At 42.0% G+C, this 22,098-nt stretch overlaps 1 protein-coding gene and 1 long non-coding RNA gene across 4 annotated transcripts in view; one reads left to right on the top strand and one right to left on the bottom strand.

Moving 5' to 3' along the window:
- Positions 1–229: 229 nt before the first annotated feature.
- LOC135361754 (uncharacterized) lies at positions 230–21,691 on the bottom strand. 2 transcript variants are annotated; one of them, XR_010405650.1, is made up of 3 exons: positions 21,561–21,691; positions 15,461–15,631; positions 230–1,637 (listed from the first exon to the last, which is right to left on the bottom strand). It is a non-coding gene; the product is annotated as an uncharacterized LOC135361754 (long non-coding RNA). The 2 variants fall into 2 exon arrangements; XR_010405649.1 differs by having other exon boundaries at positions 15,467–15,631.
- Positions 17,353–22,098, top strand: part of ANTXR1 (ANTXR cell adhesion molecule 1) — a 248,972-nt gene continuing 244,226 nt past the window's right edge. Inside the window, exon 1 of one of the 2 annotated variants that reach the window (XM_064572414.1) lies at positions 17,353–18,164. In XM_064572414.1, coding sequence (XP_064428484.1) covers positions 18,013–18,164 — 152 coding nt within the window. In that variant the 5' untranslated portion in view covers positions 17,353–18,012. The remainder of the gene's footprint in view (positions 18,165–22,098) is intronic. The other variant, XM_054509837.2, reaches the window with a different exon arrangement.

The raw sequence follows: 22,098 nt of genomic DNA, 5'->3' as shown, positions 1-22,098 counted from the left end.
ATATACAATGGAATATTATGCAGCCATCAAAAGGAATGAGATCTTGCCATTTGCAACGACATGGATGGAACTGGAGGGTATTATGTTGAACGAAATAAGTCAAACAGAGAAAGACATGTATCATATGACCTCACTGATATGAGGAATTCTTAATAGCAGGAAACAAACTGAGGGTTCTTTTCATTTTTTTTAAGACTTTATTTATTTATTTGAGAGACAGAGAGAGCACAAGCAGGGGGAGTGGCAGGCAGAGGGAGAGGGAGAAGCAGGCTTCCCAACGAGCAGGGAGCCCTATGCGTGATTCGATCCCAGGACCCTGGGATCATGACCTAAGCCAAAGGCAGCCGCCTAACCAACTGAGCCACCCAACCAACTGAGCCACCCAGGCGCCCCTCTTTTCTTTGCTTAATAATACAAATATTTACCATCATTAATTTCTTCCTGTGTGTAACTTGACTTCATTCCTTAATTTTGGACATATAGTCTTGACATTATAGTTATTTATTTAAATAGCCAATAATTACACTTTTCATTTCTTCATTGACAAAAAGTATTGTAGGACAGTATCTTGAATGCTCAGTTTTTTATATGTTATTTGTTCTTTTATTATTGATTTATAGTTTTATTTCATTGTGGTAAGTGAATGTGGCCTGTGAAACTTCTATTAACTGGAATTAATAGTTTTTTTTAAAAGCCTAAGCTATGAACAATTTTTGAAAACATTCCAGGAATATTTAAAATGAATGTGTGTCAGGTCCAGGATTCAAAGTAGAATGCAAAGTTATAGAAGGTGGACCCCTTGAGTCTGGGTGGACTCAGTGACTTGCCTCTAATAAGTAGAGCATGAAAAAAAAAATAGTCACTTTACAGTAGAGGAACTTGACAAACACTACCTTAACTAAGTGACCATGGTCAACATCACCACTCATGTTGATATCACATACCCTCTGATATGATACACCCTTCACCAGTCTGGTATTCTTTCCCAAAATCCATAACCACAGTATAATCATGAGAAAATATCAGACAAACCCAAACCAGTGGACATTTTACAAAATACCTAGCAACACTCTTCAAAGTTGTCAAGGTTTTTGTATTCATTTTTCCAGGCTGCCACAACAAATTACCACAATCTTGGTGGCTTAAAATAGCACATATTCATTCTTTCATAATTTAGGAGGCTAGAAGTCTGAAATTCAAGTGTCAACAGGGTCTCCTCCTTCCAAAGGCTGTAGGAAGAATCCTTCCTCGCTTCTTCCAGCATCTGGTGGCTCCTGGTGTTGCTTGGCTTGGGGCAGCATCTCTCCAATCCCAGCCTCTGTCTTCACGTGGCCTTCTTTCTTATATTTCTGTGTCTCAAATCTTCCTCTCCTTTCTCCTATCAGGACGGCAGTCATTGGATTTAGGGCCCACCCTCAATCCAAAATGATCTTATCCTGAGATCCTTAACTTAATTACATCTGTAAAGACTCTATTTCCAAATAAAGATCACATTCACAGGAACCAGGGGTTAGGGCTTGGACATATCTTTCTGGAAGACCCAATTCACTCTACTCCAAGGAGATCGAGAAACTTCACAGATTGCAGGAGACTAAGGAGATATGATGGCTCGATGCGATGTGGGATCCTGCATAGTCCTGGGACAGAAAGGAAACATTAATGGAAAAAGTGGTAAAAATCCAAATAAATTCTGTGGGTTAATTAATAATATTGTAGCAATGTTAGTTTCTTAAATTGTTTAACATCATCTTAATATTGTCTAAACATAATTTCAGTTTTGATCATTATATCATGGCTATGTAAGATGTTCGTTTATATCAGAAGAAGCTAGGGGAAGGGTACATAGGTACATAGGTACATAGGGGAAGGGTACATCTCTCTGTACTATCTTCACACTTCTCTATAAATCTAAAATTATTTGGAATGAAACATTTTTTAAGTAACCAAATTAGACTGTTTTATTAAAAGATAAAGACTCAGATTTTGTTTAAAAATCCAGGTATTAGACAAAATAAAACTGAAAGAAACACTGATATGTGAAAAAAAATGGCAACCATATAAAAGTACATTTTAAGTAAATAATAAAATTAGGGGCCTTAATATGGTTGTCAAAAGAGTTCAATTTAGGGCAAAATCAGTAAATAAAATAATAGGAAGTCATTTACGATGATAAAATATGCAATTCCCATTGAAGACTTAACAATCATAATCATTTGTTATAGACCAAATTATGTAGAATCAGGCAAAAAAGCAAAAAAACCTGTTGGAAATGCTACAAGAGACTAGCAAAACTACAAGAGGGAAGACCTTATCACACTCATCAGTTTTTGACAGATCAAATACACAAAAAAAGAATATGAAAAACTTTAATATTTAGGGGTTTGTATCTGGACATAGAATCACCATGAAATGCAGACTCACGTAAGTATCTGCAACAAGTAGTGTGAATAATATGAGCATTGGTGACATGATTGTTCTCAAGTGGCAAACAATTCTTGATAGAGTTCTAAACTAAGAAAATACTGTCTTCCTTCAACTGACATGCGTTCCTGAAAGTTGTGGTGCCAACTAAGTAGTTAAAAAGTAAATACCTTTACGTTTAAAACAAGTAAGTATCCAGACTCAGGAAACCATAAACAATCCCATAAGAAAAGGCTTCATGGCATGTGCTGTAAGCACAACTGAAGAAAGCTAGCAGAGCATCCCTCCACATGACTTTGTAGGAGCCCCCCAAAATTAATTTTGACAAAATTCCCTACAATTTTTTTTTTTTACTTTCTTGATGTATTACCTGTGAGTAGGAAAGAGGGAGCCCCTCAACATGGTTGGGATTTCTCAAGTGGGCACAAGATTTTCTTTTTATGTTTTACACCTGAAGTTACCTGGGTCTTCTAATTAACAGAATTCTCTAGTTAGGGGATCATTGATGCAATTGACATACCTGTCTTCTTATCATTCTTGGTTGGCACGAATGTGACAGCCCATTACACTCTGTATGCCTTTTACTCTTGAAAACCCTGAAATAGCTCACAGAGCCAGGCTTTGCCCTAGAGCATCTGCTCTCCACTCCATTCTCCACCATTCTGAATATGACTTCCTGAGCCTGAGATCATGACCTGAGCCAAAATCCAAAAAAATAGAGTCTGACACTTAACTGACTGAGCCACCCAGGCGCCCCAGAATGTGACAGTTTTTGCATTGGGATAGAGATCTGGCCAGAGGCAGCCTCGGTTCTGGGAATGTGCACGCTTTGTCAAATGTTTTCTTTACAGGCTTTGGTGGTGGTACTGAAGTTATTTTGAGCACTGGCCCCTTCCCTGCCTAGAAAGGAAGTTCTCATTACAACTCTGCTGTTGAAATGTCTTGCAAGCCATCTGAGCGAAATGGAAACTGGGTTTGTGGTGGCAGTCAGCTGCTCTCAGGCTGGCATGGACCCATTCCTGAATCACTCGTATGTTAGAGATTTGATTATACCTAAATGCTCCTCATCCCACTTTTACTTCCTGCCTCCTGGATCTGCATAATTGCTCTATTTCCCATAAATGTATTGTTCAGGCAATGCTTTCCTTTCTTTGCTTGAATCATGAGCTGGTTGGTACTTACCCCAGTCTGATCCTTTACCACAATATAGGTAAGAACATCCTTCCATCTTCTCTACTGCTAAAACAAACACTTGTGATTGGAGGAGGACTTGGGATGGAGAGTCTTCATTGGGTTCCTGCTAGCATTTCCCAGATTAATGTCACAGTTAAGACACATCCAAGTATCAAATCCCCTAATGCAAATGTTATCATTTGCTTGAGGGGATGCTCAATGTTATGGTTGGACTGAAGGTGTCTGGGGATTGGTTTTCTGAAGGTCCATAGAGATAGATAAAGGAGATACGGAAGCAACTCCTCTACCTCTCAGACTCTATTTTTTTGGATTATTTGTCCAGTTCAAAGGGAATATGAAAGAGAGAGAAACAAATATATAGGCTTTAAATGCCCCCTTGGACCGGAGCTGAAGAGGAAGCTGAGCCAATGTCAGATCCCACCAAGGCCTTGTCAAGGGGCTTTGAGGATCTGGCAAGTGGCCAATGGGACCAACACCTATGACCAGGCTATGGTGTCTCTGTAGCTGAGAGATGGGAGGGACGATCGTTGGAGTTGCTGACATCTCTCTGCAGATCTTAACTGGCTTCAGTGGACAGTGACCATATTAGCATTCACCTGAACAGACCAGACTGTAGCCAGATAATGACAGAGGCAAGCCCCACATACATTTTTAAAAATTATTTTTTAGTGCAAAAATGAGACAATTAAAAAGTCATCCTTGGGCCTGGGTGGTTAAGTTGGTTAAGCGACTACCTTCAGCTCAGGTCATGATCCTGGAGTCCCAGGATCAAGTCCCACATCGGACTCCCTGTTCAGCAGGGAGTCTGCTTCTCCCTCTGACCCTCCCCCCTCTCATGCTCTCTCTCTCTCAAATAAATAAATAAAATCTTTAAAAAATAATAATAAAATAAATAAAATAAAAATACATCCTTCTGGGTTCTTGATACCCATTAATAATATTTAATCCAGAAATACACAGATTTGCTCATCTACCGGCAATTTGATGAAGGTTGTGTTTCTTCATCTAGGCTCTCATTTGCCCTTCACGGTGTTAGGTCGTTAGGGCAAGCTTCATGCTGCCCAGGTGGAAACTGAGCCTTCATGAGGTAAAGGGACTCATTCAGAGCCAGGTAAAGAGATTTCTCTCACACATTTAGTCACATAACATCATTCATTGGAGAGCAAGCATGGGATATAGAAAAGAGAGCTTTAATCTGTATAAATATCAAAAGCCAAGTCTTAGATGAATGCCAACTCCTCTGTTTATTCTCATTGCGTAGAGTATCAAATGTTAGAGCTCTATAGGGTATAAAGTCCCAAACACACACACAGAGTTATTCTTTATGAGACCAACACCCTCCCAGGGTCTTCTGAGTCTTTTAGTTAACTGCACAAGGCAGTCAAATCAACAATGCTGTCTTTCATGCTTGAGCTCTGTAGACAGTCCCTCTCTTCAGCTGTTCATCACTTCAGTGGAAATTCCTCAGGAAACAATGAGACTCAGTACAGCAGCAACCCCCCTGCCTCTGCCAAATCACACACACCCCAAGATAAAAATGCTCAGCAATCTCTGAGAACTTCCTAGGGAAGCAATACAGAGAGGAGCCTTCCCACTTAGATCCCTAGAAAATACTCTCCTCCAGCTCCCCACCCCATGCCCACCAGGGCAGAGTAGGAGCTTGGTCACACCACCTTAGCCCATCTCCTGTAGTACCCGTGTAGCAGACAGTTTGGGGTGCTGTATTAAGTCTAGCTTGATTTAAAAACTGCTCAGGGCTTCAGTGCGGGAAATGAAGCTAATAATGCCTACTGTATTACTCAACAATGACAAACAACCACAGAATCTCAGCAGCATACAATAATAAGCATTTACTTTCACCCATCTATGGTCAGCTAGCTGGGAATTGGCTGACCTAGGCTAGGCTTGGCTGAACAGCTCTGCCTCAAGTTCTGAATCCAGCTGGCTCTACAGTCTGTTCCACGTGTCTTGTTCTGAGCTCCAGGTGGAAGAGGCAGCACCACCCTGGGAGAAATTCTTCTCAATGTGAAGACAAAAGTGCCAGGGAGCATAGCCAACCATACTCTCTGAAACAAGACAAGCACGTTTCAAACCCTTGTTTGCATGATATCTACTATCTTTCCATGGGCCAAAGTAAGTCGTATGGCCAAGCCAAAAGTCAAGGAAGTACAAACCAAAAGTACAGGGAAATAATCTCCTTGTGCATGTCTCATGTGAGAGGCACTGGAAAGTTACATTGCAAAGAGCATGGATCCAGGGAACAATGAAGAATTGGAGCTGAAAAATCAATCTGCCACACTACTTCTTAGGGTTATTGAAAATATTAAATGTAATAATGTATGCAAAGGTGTTGTTGCATAGTCAGCATGCAATGACCATTTGCTTCATTTCATTACACACATTCTGGGGCTACCACTGTCACACTCTGACTGAGGTTTATCCAGGCTGCAGGAGATGCCTGAAATGTGGCCTCCATCAGTTCCTGACCTCACTATATAGGCATGCTCCTCCTTGCTTCAAAAAGTAGAGTCTAATTCTCACCTTTCAGAGTGAAGCTGGCCTAAATGACTTCCCTTGGCCAACAGAGACCTATCAGAAGTAACATTCTGAGTCGGTGGCCAGTTTGTATCAGAGCTATGGCTAAACATCATCTGGATTTGATCTCTTGCCGCAAGCAGGTTGTCTTTGCCAATCCAAAGACTGTGTGAAAGGTGTGATGTCAAGTGTGTGATCTGTGACCCCTACATGCGTCCCTGAACTCTGGTGTGCACATGTGATGAGTGTAATTTTGGCTCTTGCCAGGGGCGCTGTGTGATCTGTGGAAAACCTTTCCTTTGCTGTTGTATTAATAAAGCAGGTGTTTCTTTTGTGGTAAGAGGAAGAAGGAGGAGGAGGAGAAGGAGAAGGAGAAGAAGGAGAAAGAAGAAGAAGAAGAAGAAGAAGAAGAAGAAGAAGAAGAAGAAGAAGAAGAAGAAGAAGAAGAAGAAGAAGGAGGAGGAGGAGGAGGAGGAGGAGGAGGAGGAGGAGGAGGAGGAGGAGGAGGAGGAGGAGGAGGAGGAGGAGGAGGGGGAGGAGGAGGGGGAGGAGCAGGAGGAGGAGGGGGAGGAGGAGGAGGAGGAAGAGAGGAAGAGGAAGAGGAAGAAGAAGAAGAAAAGAAAGGGGAAGGGGAAAAGGAAGGGGGAGGAGAAACGTTCTGAGAATTCTGAGGGTCAGCTGTAAGACTTGCCACCTCCACCTGAGTTCCTTGGGATGCTCACTCTCAAACCACTCTCTCAGAGAACCCAGTCGCCAAGAAGCCCATGCCACCTGGGGAGGACACATGTACACCTAAGCTCCCAGCTGACAGCCAGCATCAACTGCCAGACATGTGAATGGACCATCTCGATTGTCTAGCCCAGTTGATCCTTTCACTGGCTGCAGCCCAGCAAATATCTTGCTGTGACTATGTGGGAGACCCCAAATTAGAGCCCTAGTGAACCCACAGAACTGTGAGCCATGATAATCAGTTTCTGTTAAAGTCATTACATTTTGGAGTGGTTTCTTTGCAGCAGTAGGTGACCAGAACACTGGCCAATGCTTTTATCTCCACTGGCCACTGAAGTTCATGCAGGAGCCTGGTGGACAGAGAATCTGCCACTTGTTAATTTTCTCTTTCATCCCCGATCCACCACAGTCCACTCCTGGTTCTGGTCCCCCCTCCTCTTACCAGCACTGTCCAAGCCCTCTGACAGAGGCTTTAGTGTTAGCTCAGCTCCTTCTCCCGCCATTTTCCTTCAAAGAGAAGGATGGTGGCCACAACATGAGAAGGAAACAGGATTCTTTCGGCAGCAACTCAGGGAGAAGTGGACGCGCACAGCCCCTTTCCCAGGAGCTGAAAGGGGACAGCTATTCCAAGTTCTATAAGCATGTGCATTTCCCTGCCACTCCTCCTACAGGAAGACCTGGCCTCGGATGGCCTGAATTGACCCTTAAGTCTTTCAACTAGTAGACAGTCTTTGACCCCAAACATACTGCTATATTCAAGAGGCACTCTGAAAATCTGATTTCTCAGAAGTCTGCATTGACCTCTCTTGTTTTATACAAGCTCTGAGAGGCACAGGCTGATGGGCAGGCCTATTGGGCCCCACAGAGTGGGGGATGGCACTAACAAGGCCCCTGTGGATCTGCAGCATCTCAGACTCCAACAGGCCTCACCTTTCAGAGTCTGGGGGTGTTCCCAGGAACCCATTGACATTCTTGGAAACCCAATGCAATTAGAGCACTTATTTTCAAGGGATGCTTCCCTTCTCTGCTTGTTGTATATCTGCTCTGCAGAAGTCATTTTACAGTAATGAAACTAGCAACCCCATTTGCATTCTAGAATCTTCAACTTATGTAAGTCAAAAGAAGAAGTTTCATCACCCACTTACCTAAACACGACACAGTCATTTAAATGATTGAAAACATTTAGGTAGACTGTAAAGTGACAATACAAAAACCCACATCCTGGCAGTAGAATAAAGAAATGTTGAAGTTCAGTGCCTTGTTAGGCAACCACTGTGCTATGAATGGAATCCAGGAAGCTTTTTCCCAGGAACTCAAGTAGTGGCCGAAAATCACAGAAAAAGGATTATCCTGTTTAAACTTAATCTTTCAAAACTCCTTCAATTCCTCCTCTTCCCTATTATGGACTTTCTTGGAGACTTTGTTACCCTCTTACGGACTTCCCTCTTAGCATTCTTTCTGCCATCTCAAAAGGTCACAAGGTGGAAAGAGCATAGGCGAGAAACCATCCTAGCTCTTTTGCCTACAGGCGCACAGATTTTTAAAGAAAGTTATTTGACCTCTCCGAGCCTCAGGTTTTCACTCATGAAATGAGGATCATAATGTCAAAATCACAGTTGTTGTGAGTATGACATGAAATACAGCATCAGTGACCCCCTAGTAGAATTCCTGCCATGTGCTAGTTCATTTCCTTGGCCCAGGCTAACCTCTCCTTCAGTGCTCCGAATGCTACCTTCCTCCTCACGCCAGCACCACCTCTCTCCCCATCTCTCTCCCTGGTAGCCTTTTTCTCCTCCTTCTTCTTCCTCCTTCTCCCCCCTTCCCTCAGTCCCCCCTCCCTCCCTCCCTCCCTCATTCCCCCTTCCCTCTCTCCCTCCCTCCATCTGTCCTCCCTCCTGCTCTCCCTCCCTCCTTCCCTCGCCCCATCTCCCTCCCTCTCTCTTTCTCTCCCTCACTCTCCTTCTCCCTCCCAGACTATCAGCTTCTACATTCCCTTGTTCCTTCCTCGGTCCTGAATACCAACCAAAGTAATCTCCCAACTTAAAATAAAGAATCACACAAACAAGCAAACACAAAACCTCCTTCAGCCTTGCAGGTGGGCGAGTTTCTCTCCCACCTCCACCTTCCTTAGCCCAGCTACTGTCCCTTTACAGCTTCACAGCTAACTTGCCACTAACTACATCCACCATCTCTCCTTCAATTGACTTTTTGTTTCCTGAACTATTTGATTTGTAAAATTCACTTTGCACTCTTATCCACATGAGTATTTTTCCTACTTGCCATCATAACCTACATACGTTCTCAATGTTTCATGTAATAATGCACCGTGAACACTTTCTCATGTGTCACAGTCTTCATGTATTTTATTTTTAACAGCCATGTAATATATCATTTTGATAATGATCCAAAATTTTTTAACTTTTGAAATCATTCTAATGTTAGGCATTATTTTCCATTTTAATTACAACTGGGTGTGTTTTTGTGTGTGTGTACTTACTTATTTACATATATAAAATAAACAGTAATTTCTAAATATTGAGGGCAACACTAAAAATCATATACATAGTCATATATACTATGGATATCTATAATATGTATGTATATATATGGTTTTTATGTTGCTTTTTAATGTTTTATGTTGCTTCTACTATATATACATGAGATATACATGTGTATATGGTTTTTGTTGCTTTTATGTTTATAAATTGCTCTGTGCTCCATTTTTCAACTTTTTCAATTTTTCAACTTTATTATATATAAATATCTCAGTGTATGGATATCTAGTCCATATGATTGTTACTTTCAAAGAAAACGTGACATCACACCATGCTAATAGTCCAATAGAATCAAACAGACTTACAGAATCTTTAGCAAAATCTGAAGCATCCCATTTAAAAAAATATTTTTAGTTTTTACTCAAAATAATAAAAGCACATCATTTAAAAGTCAAATTGTCTAGAAGTCATAGAGCAATGTCCCTGTTTTTTGCCCCACCAACCTCCATGGCTCCCAGTCCCCATGCCCTTTCAACAATTTAGCTAATTCCACCATTTACACATTGCCATGTTTCCAAATGATATGCATACACTGAATCTATTTTGATTCATAAATCTCAAACATTCTCCATTGACTTTCTATTTCAGAGGTGAGATTTAGCTCCCCTGTGTCAATTACAACAAGGTAGCTACTGATTTCTTTCTTCCCCTTTGGCAGTATACTCAGGAGATCTTTGTTCTCCTCCTATCTGGATTGGCAGCACTCTAAACCATCTGCACCACCATCATCATGGGATGTCCCTTTGCTGTCATCCTAAGAATTCTCTTTGTCTTTATCTTGAGTTGGTGTATAGTCAGGGTTCTCCAGAGAAATAGAACCAACAGGATATATATATAGAAAGAGAGATTCATCAGTTGCATATAATACCCAGTGCTCATTACATGAAGTGCCCTCCTTAATTCCCATCACCCAGTTACCCTATCTTCCCACCCACCACCCCTCCAGCAATCCTGTTTGTTTCCTATAGTTAAGAGTCTCTTATGGTTTGTCTCCCTCTCTGATTTTGTCTTGTTTTATTTTTCCCTCCCTTCCCCTGTGCTCATCTGTTTTGTTTCTTAAATTCCACAGATGAGTGAAATCATATTGTATTTGTCTTCCTCTGAGCAACTTATTTCACTTAGCATAATACCCACTAGTTCCATCCACATCGTTGCAAATGGTAAGATTTCATTTTTTTGATGGCTGAGTAATATTCCCTTGTAGATATATACCACATCTTCTTTATCCATTCATCTGTCAATGGACATCTCAGCTCTTTCCATATTTTGGTTATTGTGGACATTGCTGCTATAAACATTGGGGTGCAGCTGCCCCTTCAAATCACTATGTTTGTATCCTCTAGATAAATGCCTAGTAGTGCAATTGCTGTTGACCCTCATTTCTTATCATTCTCTTCACTAGCCCAGGGTGGTGTGCAAGCACACTCATAACTTCCACTTATACACTCATGGCTTCAAAGGTCTTCAGCACGGGCATCATTCCTGCATGTAAGAATTACATATATGAGCTTCTTTTGGATTCTAATTTTCCAAATAAAAATGAAGCAGCAGTATCAATTAAGAGTGAAGGAGGAAATATTGAAAACTTTGAGAGTTTGAGAAAACTTTCTCAGAGAGGGAGGAAGTAACCCTAATAAAGATACATAGTAGGACAATTCAACATATATCTGAACTATAGCAGTGATGAAGACTAAAAAATATGGTTATTGTTGTTTTAATTTTATGCTAGGAGAACCTGATTTATGGGGAACTATCAAAGTGTGGAAAAGGTATTCCAAAAATGCTACTATATATGCATACAGTTTGCCAGATTTGGATGTTTTCCTTTCCTTTTCTTTCCCCCCCTCTTTTCCCACAGTCCCTAGATTAACCACATGATTAAGAACAGCATTTTAAACTGATCTCATTACTTATTAAGTTTATGATGAACTCCCTCCATACTTCAATTTTATAGTTTCTGTTTTTGAGACACCAACTTGTAAAGTTTTCTTATCTGCCACCTGATTTCCTTCTGCCTCTGAGCAAATCTGGTTTCTAGAGGACAGTATTCTGGGAATGAGCTTTATTTCTTCCTCATTAGCTCTTAGATTTGTAACAATTACATTGGATTTTTCCTCCATTTCAACTGAAGGTGATAATTCTATGCTGTAGGGGCTCTTAGTCATTTTATGTGTTTATTGATTGACCTCGCTATCTTTTTTGACTTAAACTCACATTTTAAGTGTCTAAATTTATGACCATGATTAAGATTTCAGAGCAGGTCAGTCCTCAATCTTTGATGACAAATATGATTAAAAAGAAAACAAACCTGGGAAGCAGTACCATCCATGTCTTGAGCTCAACTTATTTTGAAAGGAGTTTTATCTAGATTCAGGAATCAGTCCTGATTCCATGGGGCAGAGAGGCCCTCTCACAATGAATGACATAGGACTTCTCCACTCTTATTTTGGCCACAGTAAGGGCAAATGTTTTTATGTTAGAGGTTCCAGAATGAGCCTACTTCTTAAATATCTATCTTGGACACACATTCAGTTGAGCCTGAAAACCTATGCCAGAAAGTTAACCCAGGTCTCCCAAGCTTTTCCTTAAGGAGTCAATGCTCAGAGGCAAATTCATGAGGTAAATGCAAAGTTACTAGTTACAGCTCTGCCCCAAGCCCTCTGTACCCTGATGATCTGTGATGGATCATGAATAGGAACAAGGATCCTGGGTATTCCTTAAGCAGCCCAGACCTTGGTCTCTTTGTCATGGAATCCTCCCTGATCACTTTTGGATCTACTTAAGGAAGGAGTATCTCATTACCAGCAGGAAGAAACATTTGTCATGTCTTAACTCATTCACATCCTGGGACAACTCAAAGAGTTGTAGTTCAACAGTACATCTCTGAAGATTCCATTACTTTAGACCTAGTTCTCCTTAAAATTGGCATGGTGGGGTAGAAGGGACATGTTGAGTTTCCTCTAGAAGAGAGGTTAACCAAATTGTATCAATATCTATTTATGCATTTGTGTCTCCCAAGTAAATTATGCAAGGTCCATGTTTTATTCATCTTTGTATCTTCAGTGTAGGCACAGGGCCTGCCCTATAGTAGATATCCAAAAACTATTTTTGAATGAATGAATGAGTTAATGAGGAAAAATAAGGAAGGTTCTTTTCTAGGGATTGTTAGATCTTAAAAAAAAAAAAAACGAGTATCAGAAAGAAGTTTCAATTATTATAACATTAGATCTAAAAACCAGCCTCAGAAGAAAAAGCATCACTGATTATAACTATTTTCTCAGACATTTCTTTAGAGTTTAGCTATCTAGCATTCTTGGCTAGCAGAAACAGTATCGCTGCCAATAGATTTTTGATAGCTCCAAAGTATGTTTTCTGTTTGTTTTCTGCATGTATCCTAGGAAATCTTCAAATCCCAGTAGTTCCTGGATGAGCTAGAATCTTCACCTTTGCATTTCTCAGAGTTCATAATGTGAATGCACATGGTAGAGAAACAGCTTTGTTTCACTGGTGGTAGAAAAATCAAACACTCTGAAAGTGGTTCTTCGAAATTTATTCTTCTCATCTCTAGAAGAAATTCACAAGCAATTCCCCAGAATCCCACAATAACAATAAAAGCCAACATTTATTGTGTGTTTCCTGAGGACTACCCATGACACAATTATCTCATTGAAACCACACAACTCAATGAAGTAGGTAATATTTGTAACCCCATTTTGCAGATGGGAAGCTGTGTTATGGACAAGTCATATATCTTGTTAGTAATGTCACCTGGTTAGTAATGGCTTTGCCCCAGATAGCCTGTGTGCAGTTATGCTATTAGTGTGCTGTCCTGACTAATACTCAAAACAGTTTATGGGAATTACCGTTAATTCTACAATAAATCTAATCAGAGATGAACATGTGAGGCAAGAGTGAAAAGAAATTGGCCGCTGTAAGACTGTGGTCTGTGAAATTGTATGTGTCCCTGAAACCCCCGCATCTCTTTCTGATATTCTACAGATACAGGTATCTTGAAAAAGCTCCATTGGTTATTACAGAGTGAGTAAACCTCTTTGCCCTCACCTTCATGGTACCCCTTCCAAATATTCTTATCATGTTCACACACTTTGAGAGCTACAGGTTTCTCTGGCTTGGGACTTGGACACATAGTAAAAGTGTCAAAGGAGTTATGGGCTTGACAGGCCTAGGTAGATTTCGTCTGGTATCTTCAGTTATAAATTGGTCTGGGTTCTCTGAATAAGACCCTGGTCTTGAATATGCTTAAATATGCCAGGGCTGAGCAGAACTGGACAGAAAAGGGCTTTACTTGGTCTTGTGCTTGGGTTTTTGCTGGCTTTACGTTGTCTGATATAGTCTTCCATTGGGCATTTGTAAGCTCTGGGCTTGTCAAGACCCTGGACTATACTGGTCCATTTTATCTCTCTTTTGGGTTCTGGGTTGGATTGGCCTGATCTCTGATCTAGACGAAATGAAGATTTTGTTCAGCAAGGTTTTGAGCCCTTATGAGAGATCTGGGACAGATTCTTTTCAGGATATGCTGGCATGAATTATGGATTATTCTCTTGGTTAAGACCTTATAGGAATGTGTCTTCCTTGCTGTGCTTGCTGTGTTAGGCTTTGAGTTTGGGCTTTTTGGGCTGGATTGGGCTAAGAGTGGATTGGTGATTAAACTTCAGGCTGGGCTTGGGTGTGATTTAGGAAGGATTATGATGGTTTGCAGGCTTAGCTGAGCTTCACTGTAAACTAGATTAAACAGGATCTGTCCCTGGGCCGACATTAACTAAAATATGAAATTAGCTCATTTTTTTTCAGGGCTCTGACTTGATCAGAGTTGGGTTATAGCTGTGTCAACAGTATTTCAAGGGAGGTGCTGGATTAAATTGATTTTCAAGTTAGTCTGGGCTGGGCTTTGGGTAGGGTTATCGATGGAATACTGGATTCAATGTAGCTTTGAGTGCTTCTGAGCTGAGGTTGTGAATAACCTGGCCTATGAGATGTCATCAAGGTATTTGCTCTAGACTATGATTTTGCCCTTGGGCCTAAAATCATTACTAGTACCTTTGCTTTTCTTTTGACCAAAAGCCACTATTCAATGGATTTGGATTCTTCAGAAACTTTGTTGTTCTGAATGATAAATTCCCTCTAGGAAGGCTGCCTTGACCTTTTGCAAATGGTAGTCCTACGGAGGACAAGCATGAAGGAAATCTCATGACAATGAAGAGACTATTTTACTAACTGTTATTTTGCCTTAGGAAGTTATGTGATACCACCAAAGTCCAAGGACCAGTAGGACCTACAAGAACCTGGCAAACATTGGACCTACTTGGTTGACCCAAAATTTGGTAGAAGGTGTCAGATCTGTCTGTATTCTGTCCCTATTTCTAAGGAAAGAATTTCCCAAGTTTTCTTGGGTAGTCTGTGTTATCTTGAGCATTTTCCAGAACTTTTGTCAAGAACCCAGACAAATGGTTAAGTGCCCTCTGAAATTCTTGAAGGTTACATGGAATGTTACCAAGACAGGAAAAAAATTTTTTTGACAGCTTGACAAAAGGGGCTCAGTCACATATTGGAGGTGGGGGGCAAGTATGGACAGTGAATCACTGGAGGCTGGTAGACAGGCAGGTCATACTTAACAATTTCTATCTCAAAGAAGGAAATCTGGAAAATTCAGTTACAACAGTAGTGCAGGACTAAACCCTTAAGACAATCAGTCTAGTAAGACAAACTCTCCAATCTTTTGGAGGGCAGGGCATTTGAAATTTCTGGTATCCTTAAGTATCCTGGGATCCTTCCTTATGGAATGTAAAACATTCAAACATTCACAAGTTACCCCCTCTACTTCTTGAAGGAGAAGCTTCCCCTTCCTTGTAACCCAGTGCAGTCCAACACACACCAGCACTACCTCACTGGAATCTCCTTGGTGACACAATGACACGTGTCAGATCAATGGGGTTTTCTTGGGGCTTATGCTCTTGACTTTCACAGCTTGTGACACTCTTGACTGCTTCTTCCTCCAAGAAACTTACCCTTACCTTGGCTTCCAGGTTACCATTCAAACACTTCCATGTACATGATTAGTTTGCCTGCACTTCTCCATCTTCCGAAATTTTCATCCATGGCCCCAACATCACAGTTTATATTGTTCTTCCACTGACTTGAGTTTGAGAGGCAGAGGAGTTTGCTTAGGCATCTCTTAGCTGTAACATGAATCTGGGAAATGTTAGCAGGAACCCAATGAAGACTCTCCTTCCCAAGTCCTCCTCCAGCCTCAACTGACTGATCCACCTCTCCCATTTCCCTACATGCACTAATTATAAGGCTTCTATATCCCAACAACCAAAGGAAAATGTTGCCAGTTCAAAGAAACTCATAATGTCTCCTCTTGCAGACTTGTTGAACCATCATGTTGCTATTACACCAAGAGCTTCTTCTGTCCCTGTTATTGACTCTGGATAGCTTTGTTCTACTTCAGAGATATGGAAAAACAAGAGTTGCACAGACTAAGTCTAGATTATTTTAACCTCCTCCCAATTATTTTTTTCCTGAGAGCAGTAATTCCCGAAATGTAGGTGTCAATAGGTGTTGTTTGACAAGAACAGTTTCAGGGCCAAGTAAGTCTGGAAAATACAGTTAAACGTTTTTTTTAAAGAAATTCTCAAAGCTTTAATGTGACAATAGGATTTTCTAGTTATCTATTATTCCATAACAAGTTACCCCCAATATTAGAGGCTTAAAACACTAATAAACAATAATTATCTCATAATTTCTGTGGGTCAGAAATCTGGGATTGGCTTAGTTGAGTATTTCTAGCTTGGGGGCTCTCACAAGATCGTAGTCAAGATGTTGACCAGGGTTGCAGTCATCTGTCAGTTTGGCTGGGGCCGGAGGGTCCACTTTCAAGATGAGTCACTCACGTGGGTGGCTATCAGCGGGGCATCTCAGTTTCTTGCCACATGGATGCCTCCATACAGCTGCTTAAGTGACGTTTTGACAGGGCAATGAGCTCCCCCGAGCAAGTTAACCAAGGAGCCAGAAGGAAACCACAGTATCTTTTATGACCTTGCCTCAGAAGTCACACATCATCATTTCTGTCATACCTCATCAACTGCCCACAAAACAGTGTTATTCAGTGTGGGGGGGGTGTGTTAACACCAGGAAAGAAGGGACATTGAGGATCCTTTTGGAGGCAGGCTGGTGCAATGCTTTATGAGTCCCCCAAACTTATTTGACAACAAAATGATTGTTTAATGAAGCATTCCAAGACACTAGGTTTCCATGTTATAGCTGGTGGGGGAAAACCACCATGGATGGTCACACTGGAGACTAAACCCAAGTGTCTTAGAGGATCACAAATGAGGGGAAGATGTGTCTGGAGAAATAACTCTGGAAAATGGAGCACTGAGGACTCCCCAGGTGGAAGCTCTATGAAGCTGGAACTGAATTCCTGCCTGGATCCACTCTAAAGAGGACCCCTCACTTCAGAGAGGCTAGCACAGGACTCCCCTGCCGGTCCCAAATGATTTGGAAAGTCCATACTCTTGTAAGCTGTTTACTCCCTCTGTCCTAAATCAAAGATGGGGTGAAAAAGGTCAAAGTTCACAGGCTGTAAAGAAGAACTTCTCACAGAATCTTTAAAATCTGGAGATGGAGACAATCTAGAATGCCCTGCTGTTCCATGCCAGGAGCAACCTTTTCTTTGGGATTGTTTATGTCCAGCCACAGGACTGGCCCCCAACAGACTCTTTTATGATCTGTACTAATAGCACAGTAAGGTCGCTGGCATGAGTCAGATCACAAAGGCCCCCTTCTTCTCTACTTCATTTGCACAAAGGTGCAAAGGTCCCAGCCCCAGGGTCGGAGCCAAGGTCCTTGGAGGAAGTAATTTTTCATCAAATGTTTACAGCGACCTTATCAGCAGATACAGGATAGGAAAGGAGAGGGCAGGGATAAAAAGGCTAGAGAGCGAGCGAGAAGTAGGAATGGGGAAGATACAGGAGAAAGAAAGGGAAGGTGCATGAGAAAAAGAAAAGAATAAGAAAACACGCACAGCCGCACTCGCGCGAACCCCGAAGGGCGCTTTCGCCATCTTCGGCCACAAGGTGGCAGCCTTTGAACTCTCTTTCTACCCCCCTCCCCCCAAAAAATGAGACGGGGGGAGGGGGGCGAGAGGAGGGAGAAGAGGCAAAGCACTCTCCCAACCAAGAACAATTTGAAAACCCACCCCATAATATTTAAAAGCCGGGACAAAGAAGCGTCGGGACGGAACTGCTTCAAAACTGCAAAACGTCCGCGGAGCCTCCGGAGGGGTCCGCCGCCCGAGTCAGGAGCAGCCCCTTTAAAAAAGCGGAGTACAGTATTGGGATTCTTGAAATCTGAAACCTAGAAACAGAATCGAAGCGGAAACCAGAAGGAAAACCTTGAACTCCTCCAGACAATTGCTTCCGGGGAGTTCCAGGAGCGCGAGGGGGAATAAAGGGCCCGCGAGCAGGGCCCCTCGGATGGCGCGTCCCTGAAGGTCCTGGCCAGTTCGGGGCGCGTGGGAAGCAGAGGACCCTACCCTCTCCCTGGGCTGCAGGTCATGGCCACCGTGGAGCAGAGAGCCCTCGGCATTGGCTTCAAGTGTCTCTCCTTGGCCACTTTTGTGCTCATCTGCGCCGGGCAAGGGGGACGCAGGGAGGAAGGGGGTCCAGCCTGCTACGGCGGATTTGACCTGTACTTCATTTTGGACAAGTAAGTGTCTCGCATTGTTGCATCCTAGGCTCAGCTGATGATGCTCCCTGCCGGGCTGGGCTTGTTAACAGCATCGCTTCGGGACAGGCGCGCGTCTCAGGGGACCCAGAGGGACCGCGGGGGGTGGCCGCGGCCCCGCGCTGCGCCTCTGTCGCGGAGCGCGCCTCCCCATCTTCGCCGCCCGAGCCCGCAGGGGCGTCGCTGCTGGTTCGGGGGAAAACCTACTTTCCGCCTCGCTTTCCGTGACCGAGGAGCACGCAAGGGAGTGTGAGGATGCTGTTGACCTAACACGTTTCTGCGAATCCTTTCCACTTGCTTTAGAAACCTGGTGAGAAGGGCGTGCTTTGGAGAGGTAGAACTTCCAGGCGCGGCTGGAGTGGGTTTTGAAAAGTCAGTCATGTCTTTAAACAAAAACAACAACAAAAAAAACCCACATGCTGTCCTACATAGTGTATTTTGCCTTTGTTCCTAATAACACAGTGCACGCTGACTGGGCAATTAGTGAAAACTAAGGCGGATTTCTCAGCCTAGACACTATTGGGTTTTAGGCTGAGGAATTCTTTGTTGTGGGGCCATCATGTGCATTGTAGGATGTTTAGCAGCATCCCTGGCCCCTCCCCAGTAAGCCGGCTCCATGCTCCCTCTCTTTTCCGCCCTAGGCCCCCAGCCTCACATTGGCGACGACCAAAATTGTGGCTAGACGTTGCCAAAAGTGCCCTGTGGATACATTCCTGCCCGCCCCTCCTGGGCTTGGGACCTCTGGTTCAGACGGATTCAAGTTTTTGGTAATTCCACTGGTGGGCTACCAGGGAGGTGCAGGAGCCCTGGTTTCCTTACCAAAAAGGATAGTGGCTAAGCTTCAGGTCTGTGCTCAAGGGAGAGCTGAACTCTGACCAATTAAACACTTCCCAAGTCCCCTTAGATTTGCCAAGCCACAGTCATTCAAGGAAGCTTTATGCTATCTACTAAAACCCAGCTTCGACAATAAAAAGCCCCTCAGAGAAGATCCATGCTCGTTAAAAGTATGTGAGCTCTCTGGTGCCAGGAGAGACGCTTGCTGAAACAGTGGCGGAGGATGAATTTCACAGACTGGAAAGTATTTGGGAGTTGGAAAAAGAGGCCTGCAAAATAAGTTGGCCAGCGAGACACCAAATGTGCTTTGCAGTTGCCCCTGGAGTTTGATTTTTCCGTAAGGGCTGTTTTGAACTCCAGATTCTTTGGATGAAAAGTGAGAAGTCTTTCTTAGAGATTTATGAGAAGGTGGATACTGAAAATATACTCCAATACTAAGAAATGGAATTTCTTTTGTTACTTCTAGTGGCTGGGAGCAACAGCTCACAGATTCAGAGACTGTGTCTGAAAACAGTCAGAGGTGCCCATCACGGTGCTTTCCTCCCCCACCCCTTCCCCCCCAAAAGCCAGTTGAGCAGGACACACAGGAAGACTTGAAAAAATAGACAGAACCACCAAGTCCCTGAATGGAGTGACTCCATACTGTAGAGATAATCAAGTTCTCCCCAAATTAATTTGAATTGAATTGAACTCTTAAAGTTCTGAAAGAATTTATTTTGGTGGTGAGAGGAATTTAACAAAATGATTCTAAGTTTATCTTAGAGACAGAAACCTGGTAAAAAGAGGTAAAGCATTTTTAGAGAAAGATGATGAAGAAATACCTGTAAATATTAAAATGTATCATAAGGCAAATTATTCCACCCAGGATGGTAAAGGCCAAAGAACAGGTAGACAGGATAGAAAATCTAGAAAGAAATCCAGGGACATGAGAGCATTTAGTGGAAGTTCAAGTTGGTGGGGAATTAATTTGTTATTTTAAAAAATGATTCTTGGGGTGCCTGGGTGGCTCAGTCAGTTAAGCATCCCACTCTTAATCTTAGCTCAGGTCTTGATCTCAGGGTTTCCATGCTGGGGCATGGAGCCTACTTAAAAAAAAAAAAGATTCTTGGACAAATGGTTGGTAACATGGGACAAGAAAAAAGGTTAGGTTTATGTTTTACACCACACCCCAAAATAAATTCCAGAAGGACTGAAAATTTAAATGTTTACAATGAAAGGATGAAACAACCGGAAGAAAATTTAAATGACTATTACTGTAATCTTAGGTTTAGAGCTCTTAAAACAGGACAGAAACAATAGAGAAAACTATGAAAATACTTAAATATATTCAAATTTTCCATTTCCGTAAGTGAAAAAATGTCAGAGATAAAAGATAATAAAAAGTTACAAAAGCTTTTGTAACATCAATTACTCCTCAAAGATTGGCCTTAATATATAAAAAGCAGTTTTAAAAAGATGAGCACAGTAGAGAACAGTAAACAAACAAAAAATGTCAACCTCACTAGTAATCAAAGAAATGAAAAAATCAAACAAGTTGTAATTTTTATTAAGTTGGCAAAGGTTTTTTTAAAGATTACAATATTCAATATTGGCCAACTTGTGGGAGGTGGGCACTTTCCTGTCTTACGAAGGAAAATATGAATTTGTGTAGTCTTTCTAGACTGGTGATGTCCAGTGGAACTTTCTGTGATGATGGAAATGTTCTATACCTGCTCTGGCCAGTTAGTGTCTATTAGCCATAGGTAGCTCTTGAGCAGCTTGAAATGTGGCTAGTGTAAACAAGGAAGTGAACTTCTTATTTTGTTTATTTTTAATTAATTTTAATTGAAACAGCCACATGTGGCTACTGTATTGGATAGTGCAGACAAGGAGGTAATTAGGCAACATGTATCAAATGCTTTTAAAAAAAATGGGGTTCCACTTTTCCATCTAGCAATTCTATGTCCTAAAGGAAAAATCCAAGATGGTCTCAAACAAGTGACTATATGTATGTTCCTGGCAGTGCTGTTTATAATAATGAAGCTGAAAATTACCTAAATCTAACAATAGTGGATTTATTAAGTAAAGCATGGTATAGCATAGTATTGAATATGCATATTTTATGTGCTCATAATCTACCCTTAGGTGAAAATACAAGCACAGATATTATGTATGTTACGATGCTACCTTTGTAAAAAAGCTAAATACATACGTGTATTTCTTGATTTACCTAATATATAATTGTATTTGTCTAGAAGGTAAGATTTTAAATTTTTTTTGTGTGTGTGTTTTTCTGAACTTTCCAAGTTTTCTGTAATGAGCATATGTTACTCTTATATTCAACAAAAACAAGATACTTTGAGTTTTTAAAGAATTGTTTCAAGTGTGAGGAGGGTCTCTAACTAGCATGCTGAGCTCCAAGCACATGATTATAGAGGCTGCTGCTTCTTTTATATTTAATCCTGGAGTAAATTTCTAAATGCATCATAGGATACTCTGCAGTGCGTTGGGGACCCAAACATGCTCCAGGAAAGAAATGATGGGGGCCCCTTTGCAGGCACCTACCTTTATTTTTAGGTGGACTCCTCTGACTTCTTTTAGTTGTCCTACAGCTTGAAGAGAGAGGTATTTTCATGCTGAATGAAAAAATTGCTAGCCCTTGATGGTCTGCACACTTCCAGCTTGCGGTCTCAATCCAGGCTGATGTGTGTGAATGCCGGACTCAGAGCTGGGGGATGGGCCAAAACGCAGTGATTGCAAAGAGGCCTGTGGTCGTCCCTAAAGACATGGTCTTCTGTCCTAGAAAGAACCTTCTCAGACAGTGCTGTCCAGCACCCAACCACAGCAGAGTGGAAGGGAAAAGAATGCTGACTCACTTTTTCCTTGGGCATCTAAGATACTCTGGCTGGCTAGACACTGTCTACAGGCTGAAACTAAGGGATCCCAGGGCACCTTTCTTCTCCCCAGCCCTCAACTCCCTTTTTCTCAGTGAATGGCTCTCTTCTTTTCCATGACATTAAAAGTCAGCTCATTTCAGGTTTTAGCAGGATGCATCTCTGGCCTGGAGAGAACCCAGATTATACATTTAATGGAACGTCATGTT

The sequence above is a fragment of the Mirounga angustirostris genome, unplaced genomic scaffold (genome assembly GCF_029215605.1).
Source record: "Mirounga angustirostris isolate CCGP_5_RB_7025 unplaced genomic scaffold, mMirAng1.0.hap1 SCAF_10, whole genome shotgun sequence".
In the NCBI taxonomy this organism is placed as follows: domain Eukaryota; kingdom Metazoa; phylum Chordata; class Mammalia; order Carnivora; family Phocidae; genus Mirounga; species Mirounga angustirostris.
The sequence above is the reverse complement of the archived record's forward strand: the minus strand, read 5'-3'. Positions and strand labels throughout refer to the sequence as shown.